Source organism: Triticum dicoccoides, chromosome 2A (genome assembly GCF_002162155.2).
Source record: "Triticum dicoccoides isolate Atlit2015 ecotype Zavitan chromosome 2A, WEW_v2.0, whole genome shotgun sequence".
Classification (NCBI taxonomy): domain Eukaryota; kingdom Viridiplantae; phylum Streptophyta; class Magnoliopsida; order Poales; family Poaceae; genus Triticum; species Triticum dicoccoides.
In genome coordinates this window covers 670,536,453-670,546,077 of record NC_041382.1, presented here as the reverse complement: position 1 = coordinate 670,546,077, position 9,625 = coordinate 670,536,453, and the positions used below count along the sequence as shown (strand labels likewise).

General features: G+C 38.8%; 1 protein-coding gene across 2 annotated transcripts; it reads left to right on the top strand.

Annotated features, from left to right (window-relative positions):
- The first annotated feature begins 694 nt into the window (after positions 1–694).
- Positions 695–7,100, top strand: LOC119356108 (acyl-CoA thioesterase 2-like). 2 transcript variants are annotated; one of them, XM_037623013.1, is made up of 17 exons: positions 695–853; positions 929–1,021; positions 1,505–1,572; positions 2,090–2,171; positions 2,318–2,364; positions 2,498–2,623; positions 2,957–3,034; positions 4,061–4,148; positions 4,355–4,467; positions 5,086–5,148; positions 5,222–5,277; positions 5,661–5,753; positions 5,940–5,996; positions 6,075–6,176; positions 6,271–6,319; positions 6,416–6,484; positions 6,704–7,100. In XM_037623013.1, exons 1-17 carry the CDS (start codon positions 838–840, stop codon positions 6,779–6,781), a joined length of 1,278 nt encoding a protein of 425 aa, XP_037478910.1. In that variant the 5' UTR covers positions 695–837; the 3' UTR covers positions 6,782–7,100. The 2 variants fall into 2 exon arrangements, with proteins under 2 accessions (XP_037478910.1, XP_037478909.1); XM_037623012.1 differs by having other exon boundaries at positions 726–1,021.
- The last annotated feature ends 2,525 nt before the right edge of the window (positions 7,101–9,625 follow it).

The window sequence follows — 9,625 nt, the reverse complement described above, 5'->3', positions numbered from 1 at the left end:
CCTACGCGAGCGTCAGACAGCTGTCGAACAAGGCTATTGCGGCCCTTTGGCATCCTTACGCTACTGGAGGGACGACAATGGCAGCATGGACGCCAACGGCCGTGTGGCAGGACAGGGTGGTCATGCTTACGAGGTGATCGTTCAATATAGAGTTTAGTGTTTTTTAATATAGTTTTAGTAGAACAGTCAAAATATCATCTGTTTATGTGAATTATATTTGAATTTGAATAAAATCTATCCAATTTGAATGAATTTCGTCTGGGTTTTTCGTATTGTTGTCCAAATATATATGGATATTATTGGATGACGGCCTTCCGCATCTGTATCCATGGACTAGTCCCCTATCCGCGGACAGATACGGATTGTTTTTTACGGATTATCGTTGGAGATGTCCTAATAGTGTGATTATACGAGCATCAAACGGTTGAAGAGATGCCCGACGAGACAAGCATTCCAGTAAAGCGCACATGCATAACGATTCCCCCATCATCAATTCGGGTCAGCGTGGGCAACCGTTTGTCGTCGACATCTCGGCTACCCCACATATATTTTGTCCTCTGGCCCACACGCCACTGAGAGAGCACTCCAGCGACTCCAGCCCCGTCACGCGTCCACACCTCTCACGTGTGGAAAAAATATATAAAAAAACCCGAGCAGGTATACGTTCCTCTCGCCTCGTCCTCCCCACAAATTCCCGACCCTGCCAAATCCCAATCGCTTTTAACTTCGAGATTTTTATTTATTGTCCGCCTTCCCGGAACCGCAGCTGCCTCGCTGCCCCGGTGCTGCTGCTGCTGCTCCCCTCCCACCCGCCGCGCGCCGCCGACGCCTCCGCCGATGGACCGGGAACAAGGTAAGGCAGCGGCGAGCCTGCCGGATTTGGGAGCGACTGTGGCTAATTCTGGGGACGATTCCCGTTGGTGTGCAGTGACGGAGTTCCTGGGCCAGGTGCCGCTCCTGCAGTGCCTCCCCGGCTCCTCCATCCGCAGGATCGCCGAGGCCGTCCAGGTCAAGCACTACGGTGAGTCGCGCGCGCCGCCCCCCGTCCTTGTGCTGTAGCGCCCCCTAGATCGACCGGTCGGCCCACCGGGCTTGCCTGGTTCAGGCGAGCGCAGCCTAAATCTGGCTTGCCTCAGTTCAGAGTACTCTGTACTGAAGGATGCTCTCTGTGTCGGTCAGTGATGTCTGATGTGACTCCCATGATTTGTATTAGTTCACTGTACTTCAAACCGCGCACATGATTCTGTATGCATCTCATGATTCTGCACTGGCGTTGCGATCTGCATAAATAGAAAATTTTAACCATCGAGAGCAACTGCATGCAAATTAGGCTGCTAAAAAACTGGGCGCTGCATTTCAGTGCGTACCTATTAACTAGATGTTGTTTAGCCCTTGACTCTTCGGTGTATGCGCTTACCTGGAGTGGTGGTGATTTTGTATTCACTGATTGTGGTGTGGGGTCAAGTTGATTTATGCATCTTGTTTTCATGGTGGTATTTTGCAGAACCTGGTGATTATGTCGCCCGTGAAGGTGAACCCGTGGATGGCCTTTGCATCATATTGGATGGGCAGGTATTGGTCATGCTAGTTCTTGCTTCACTTATTTACAGAGACACCTTTCTTTGACAGAATGGCAGAGTTCATTATAATGCTGCTGTTCACTATGAGAGGTCCTGATTACTATCTGAAAAACAATACTATATCAGCAAATTTGAATGGGTTGGGTGCTTCATTTTCGGCATTACAGATAGATGATCATTCGTTGGCCTACTCGTAGGCTTGTAAATAACTTTTTTCTATTTGTCATCAATGCATCGATAAGCGAGGCTTTTTGCGATTTCTCAAAATGATGAAACATAATTCGTTACAAGAACTATTTTCTTTCTAAGTTGCTGGGAAATCATGCAAAGAAAAGAGTGATGTTCAATTTCTCTATCGTTGGTTATTTGCATTCCTGCTCTGGGGGAAAGACTAAACCTGAGTTTTATAGTTCCAGACCTTCAGAGTAAAATTCCTATCTCAACAGCCAAGAAAGTATTGCTCTATCAAAGAATTCTTTAATTTGAAAGACATTGTCATTATCTTGCAGGCTGAAGTTTCTGCTCCTGCAAACACAGAAGAAGCAAACCGTCCAGACTATGTGTTAAATAAGTATGACTACTTTGGTTACGGTAAGACATCTCTATACATGATTTTAGTTTTGTTATGGACAGTATCTATTTTCATCATGTATGTCCATATTTTGCTTGAAAAGACTAACAGTTTGTATTTCATGTATTTTTTTGGATAACTCCTAATGTTTTGTATTGTTTTATAGGGACCAATAGTTCTGTACATCAAGTAAATGTTATTGCGGTGACAAAGGTATAATTTTCCATATTCTGTTTTCTAACTTGATATTTTATTAGCTTTAGGATTTCCGTTTGCAGTGATATTAGCTGATGGCTTTTCCAAATCCAATAGTTGGCTTTAGCTTATTGTTATTCATGTATTGCAGCTGTCCTGCTTTGTATTGCCAAGTCAATATGGACATCTGCTGCAAACCAAGACAATTTGGAATGCAGAAGAAACACCTGAAAGCCATTCATTGATGGAACAAATTTTACATTTAGAGAAATTAGAGGTATGTCTAGATAGATGTATGCTTGTATCTATGATATTTCTATTTTGTCAAGGTATCATGTCTCAGTTTGCTCACTGTACTGGAGGAATGATGATCAGGCATACTAATTGCTTAAATCGTAACATTTATGCTATGTCTGCTAACTTTGATTTAATATCATCGTTGGCCATTGTATTTTATTGACATTTCCTAAAAGAAAGAAATACAAGAGCAAATTTGGCAGTTTCAGTTTTGCATCTCATGGTCTACAAGTTAAAGAGACAAGCATGCTATCATAATAATTTACAGTTTACTTCCTGATCTTGCTTACCTTAATTCTTATCTATTTTGTAGGTTGATATCTTTCGTGGATTTACTTTGCCAGAAGCTCCAACTTTTAATCAAGTTTTTGGAGGACAATTGATTGGGCAGGCATGCTTCAACCACTCTCTTAGTTGCTGTCATCTATATCTGCCAACTGCATGTATTTGACCGCCTCATTTCTATGCTCTGGAGGGATATCCTAGTTCCTATATTTAAGTATGAATATGTGAATCACCGAGTCAATGCTAAAAGGAAGCTTCTTAAGCATGCTTCTGAATTCCCTCAACTTTTAGAAACATATAGTTCACATGTATGAGTATCTCCACAAGAAACAGTTCAGTAACAGATATACATTTTATGTTTGAATAATGCAATCAACTTTCTTCAAGACAGCTCTGTTGCATTGTTGTTGGCGATGTTTATCCTTTTGGTATTTTCTTTCATAATGTGTTATCAACCTTATTGCTAATTAGCTTCTTCAATGAAATTAAGTTATCAAAGTTGTTCACATAAATGTTCCTTTTGAATGCCTGTACGAATTCATTTGAATTAAGACCAGAAGATCCAGAATTCACCTTTGTGAACTCGCTTGGTGATTATAGATTTCTAGGAACTCTTTATATTTTTATTTGAAGTTCTGAACTCGGGACAAGATCAAATAGAAATCTTCTTTGTCATGGTTGCTGTTAACTGTAGATTTTTTAATACAATACTTGGAACCCAGGTAAGTCTCAGCTTTTCTGTTATTTAAATGGTGTTCACTCAAGATATCAAATGGAAACCAGTCAGTTTTTTTTTTCATTATCAAATGAAACCAGCAGTCCATACATCAGCTCACTTAGGGAGCAGTTCAGCAGAAAGAAAAATAGCTAGACAGAAAGGTTTTAGAACATAACACAGGCAGTAAAACTAGTCAGTATTTGACACTGTATGAACCTTATTCTGATTCAGTTATTTGTGTTTGGTTAAAAAGCACTGCTTGGTCAGTGGTCATCATAACTCACTCCCTACACTCCCATACAAGAGAAAAAACATTTACTGTAAAACTGACTAGTTTTCACTATAAAGGGGGGTAGAATAAAAGCTTTGCCCATCATTGCCAATGGTTTTCACTATGTCTTAACCTTCATGCAGGCACTAGCAGCAGCATCCAAGACTGTCGATTGCCTGAAACTTGTGCATAGTCTGCATGGAATTTTTCTAATAGCAGGAGACAATAACAGTAAGAATATTATAAACTTTGTGTTCATTTTGTCCATAACAGGGGGCAAGCAGAAACTAAAGTCTGGCCTATAATTATCAGTACTGTACTCGTATTAATGCCCTGTTCTGTAATTATCCTTTTAAGTTTTGATCGTTAATGCATTATCCTTTTGTTCAAACAAAACTATGTTTATATCTGTCTTTGTTATGTCCTCTGCTATATAGTGCCAATAATATATCAAGTGCATCGGGAGCGTGATGGAACCAGCTTTGCCACCAGAAAAGTGGAGGCAAAGCAGAAAGGCCTTGTTATGTTCACTTTAATTGTTTCTTTCCAGGTGATTATCTTTAAAGTTGTATAAATAATTATAGCAGAATAGTTAGGCAAGTTTTAGTTATTTTTAACACTCCCAGTGATATAACCAGGGGAAGCGTGTACCTTGTTCATGTTGAGAATATTAGACAGTAGCTCAAACGACAGTTTTGTACCTAGTAGCTTCCGAAATGTTGTGTCAAATAGTTGTTCCTTAGTTTATTAGTGTTTAAACCCCCTAAACTATATCATCTGTCCAAACTCTTCTGCACAAAAAATGAAAAAAAGGAGTGCCAGACTGAACAGAGAATTGTGTTCACTATCTCAATACTAGGTTCATATGTTCCTAAGAGGTTTCCATGATAATCAAATCAAGCATGAATAGACATACTATACAAAGTTTTAAGTTATTAAATTTTAAACCCAGAGTTGTTTTGCTCTATCCGCTGCCAATAGATCAATTCAATTATTTGTCCCAAACAACAATCAGCATATATGTATCAAAGTGAAGTAATAAATTTGTCCAAGAGTACAACTAGCGAAATGATACTACTAGGCGATACATTGGAGGATCAGCCCCACTAAAGTAATCTACTATACAAAGAAGAAAGGGTGTCTAACTTCTGTTCTGGTTCTTTTGCAGAAGGAAGAATTAGGGTTTGAGCATCAGGCTGCAATCATGCCTGTCGTTCCTCCTCCAGAACAGGCAAGGATTTTTGTCACTTTCCTCTGATGCCCTTGGGGAAATAGTCTTGGAACTAATAAGTAATCAAATGCAGCTCCTGAATATGGAGGAGATACGGGAAAGAAGACTCACTGATCCACGGTTTCCGATGTAAATTTTCTTGAGTACGAATCGTATGTTTTGCTAGTTGGCTAAACTAACTGTTTTAACTTAAAAATATTCACCTTAAGATGCAACATCTTCTGAACTGTTAGAAAAGCATGATTGTTTATGTGTTTATTAGTTTTCAAGTGGATCCCCCATTCTGGTAATGGCACTAGTTCGATGACACATTTGGAATAACAGTAATAACAACAATTAAGCCTTTAGTCCCAAAAAAGTTGGCGTAGGCTAGAGGTGAAACCCATAAGATTCATTTAGAATATCATAATTATATACTTCTTAAGCTTCAGTTGTCATATGAATATGACAGTACATTCATTTCTTTATCACATGCTGTCATACCTGAGTCCTGACAGTTCAGTAATCTGCAGGCAATATAGGAACTCAGCTGCCAAGAAAAAGTTTGTACCTTGGCCCATTGAAATGAGGTTCTGCCAAGATTCTAAATCTCAACATGAACCAAGGTAAGTTTGCGATGAAATTTTTTTGCGGCCTTGAGATTCACTAATCATTTGTTTCTTCGTGGCTCACGGATCTTTTTAGATAGAAATTCTAAGCTTCAGTATAGATTCTCCAGACTAATATTTTTTACATAGATCGTATTGCAATATATGTTTTTCTGATTCAGTAATGCATCTGATTCTTTTCAGCCTGCATTATTGGTTTAGAGCTAGAGGAAAACTTTCGGATGATCCAGCTCTGCATAGGTTGGCCATTTATCGCTGTACATTGGTCATACTTTGAACAGCTGGATATGCTGATGACATTATTCTATGGTATTACAGATGCGTTGTAGCATATGCTTCGGATCTACTATATTCAGGCGTCAGCCTAAATCCGCACCGGAAGAGGGGTTTGAAGACATACTCTCTCAGTCTTGATCACTCGTATGTTTCAAGAGTCATTATCGGGGTTTTTAATTTGCCACATTCGTCCCACCAATAAATGGTCTCTTTTCTGTTGCCTGTTAATGTTTTGCAGGATGTGGTTCCACAAGCCTGTGAAAGCTGATGACTGGTTGTTATATGTGGTAAGCTATTGGCTTGTATCTTCAATCGATCATGATAGAAATAAAATTTGTTCAAGAGGCTCTCATCTCAATGTCATCTTCCCTTCATGAACACAGATCGACAGCCCATCCGCACATGGTGGTAGGGGATTCGTCACCGGACGTATGTTCAACCGGCAAGGAGAGGTATGCACATTAATTTCATTCTTTCAAAGCTCCGACTGTGGTGCTGCTTACTCCCTCCGATCCAAAAAAGTGTGTTTTGAACTAAAACTGAACTAAAGCCACGACACTCTTTTTGATTCGTAGGGAGTACTATTTTTCTCATATAAAATAAATTCCATAAATTGTCAGCTCATCGTGTTACTATTTTTCTCATCTAAAATAAATTCCATAAATTGTCAGCTCATCGTGTCGCTGACCCAAGAGGCGTTGATTAGGAGGGCCAAGACACCCGGGCAAACCCCAAGGCCGAAGCTTTGAGATGTGCAGAAGAGCCATGCCTGTACTTTAATATTTTCTTTCCCCTTGCTGTCCCGTATTTTTATCTTATATAGTACACGGAGACAATGGTGAGATTTATGCATAGGAGTACAGCTTACAGCTTGAATTTGGCACACATGCTTATTGTGAACGATTGTATCCTCGCATGCTGATTCACATTCAGGTTTTCCTTTGCATATGTGGATGGCAATTGCCATCAAACACGCCGCACATGAATGTAGACAGATGTACCTCAAATTCGAAGTTTTGTAATCCTGAGGTCATGTAGTACCATTTCAAATATCTGTTCCACGCTCAATTTAAAGTCTCGGGCCTCATGCGAAGAAGTTAAATATATTGCGCCTATTCCACGCATCTGTTAAATTGGCGAAACTATTGATGATGTGATGCTATCCTATACTTGTGACACTATCCTATACTAGTTAAATGCCCGTGCGTTGCTACGGGGCATGATGCATGTAAATGAATTGATTAGATTATTTAGTGGCATAGATACGTAAATGATGAAAATGAATGGTGTCATGGGCCGCATTTCTCATTTCACATTGGTCAGCAATATGAAATTATATGTTCTCACAATGTTGTAATTTCTTCTTCACCTGAAGGTCCACAGAAGTAATAGCCATGGTCTCCATCTTGAAAGCGTCAATTTTAGAACATGACATTCGTAGGGGTCAAGAGGAAGTTGTTGCATGGGGACACTGAATTTGTTGAGTTTATGTTGATAAATGAAGTGTGAACTATAATTCAAAGGAAGACGCTCACTTCGCTGCATGTTGACTGTCGTTCATTTTATGTTGGCAATATAAGTGTGACCCATATCGCGACCAGGAGTAGATTCCAATTCTGATGCTTCTTAGGTAAGTATTTAGTTGGTTTAGAAAATGCAAATGAATATGTCAAAAGAAAAGAATTTCTCAAGTCATGCTATATAGGCAATAGTAATTGTTTACATGCCAACTTAAAATAAGTAACATGTGTGCGCCGACTAACGACTAATATAGGTAGCTAATGGCAAATAATAGTTTATGTTTCTTACAAAAACATATCGTGAAATAACAATAATAACAACCAACTACAAAGGATCAGATTTCTAACTTGGAATGGGGCAAAGAAACATCTCAGTAAAAGTTTTGACCTTGGAATTAAATTAAACATTTCCACAATCATGAAAAATGGTGAACATGACACAAGAAATATCTCCAAACTTTCTTTCGGGTGCATATAACTGTTTGTAGTACAATTAGGCATCTCAATGTAGTACAATTTTGAATTTGAAAACCTGAGAGAACGAATTGCTAAGCTCAGTTCTCTCTAAAAAAGTCAAAGGCTTCCTTCCCACCAAAGCTTTTCTGCTATCTACACAATCATATATGAGATGGTTTTGCAGAACATGTATCCTAAGATCGTTAAGGAGCCATTCAGTCAGTACTCATAAGCCTAACTCATGCCTCCACGAGTCCTTTACTACGTCTTTTCTTCTTCCTGACCTTCCCCTCCTTTGCACCTGCTCGACCTTTCTCTTCGACTTTGGTTTCTATTCTCATGAAAATTGGCTTTGGTTCCATCATTGCCTGGCCTGCTTTAAGGGCTCCCCATTTGGTATCATACTACAGGACAGTTAACATAGGTTTGTAAGCAAATTGTGCCATAGGGAAATCTTGATATTAAAGATTTTCTATTTAGTTTTTTTATCATTAGTTTGCTGTATCAAGAAAAACAAAGGAATTGCAGGTGGTTTTAAGATAGAGCATCCTTATTGAGATGACTTAGATCAGGGAGGAGAAGATGCACAAACTCGCCTTACAAAAAACAGACGGGAAAGATCATGAACATTGTTGTCTTTCTATTGACGAAGAATAAAATAGAGCATCGGGAAGATGATAAATAGAAGAGAAGCAAATTGTCTTGCAGTCGATAGGAACCATTTGGAACTTACAACTTGGATGCTGGGAGATGGACATCTATTTTTTTTTCTCTGGTTAAAATTGGAATTGGGAGTCTAGATGTGTTATATAAGAACATAAATGTTTTCTAGTAAGTTAAGAAATGAAATGTTACAACATGGCTGCATTGTTAAGGTATAGTGAAGCACAATAATGTTGATTCATTCAGCAACATATTAAAATCTCAGACCAAGTTCAGGTGGCTTATAACCTTCTTATGGGACATGGACCCACTATATGAATGTGCTATACATTGTCATCAATGCATTACTCAGGTGCTAGATTAACATTAAAATTTCCATGCAAATGAACTGAATCGCGTACCAAAGTCAGGGGAATTTCGAATTAGAACTCTATATATTTATTCAAGCATATATGAAAAAAATGGAAAATCAGTCCAAAATATAGATAAGAGTGTGTCCGTTTGTGAGTCAAACGATCGATTTCTCGTATATTTTTTTGGAAAAATGTGATGTTCTGCAATAACATGAGAGAAGTTTGGAGAGGTTGAAAGCAATGAGGAGGTGAATCAATTCGATGCGTAGAGGAGTGAAGAGTCAAGTCGAACTTTCAATACCAGAAGCAGTTTCAGTGCAATCAACACTAAGACCATACTGGACTTTGTGGTGGCAAAAATAATTTATTTATTTAAGATAAAGATTATATGTCCTATTTACAATCTTCATAAAATAATAGGTTATTTGGTAAGTTTGCTGATAGGAATTTTGTGAGAGCTTTTGCAGAGCACTGTTCGACGAAGTAGTTTTAGTGGCATGGCATGCATATACAAATACACTATTTTGCTTCGTAGAACGCATGAAGCTGGTAATTTGCTGAAATCAGATTTAGCTAGTAGTATTTGGATCATTATCAAAGT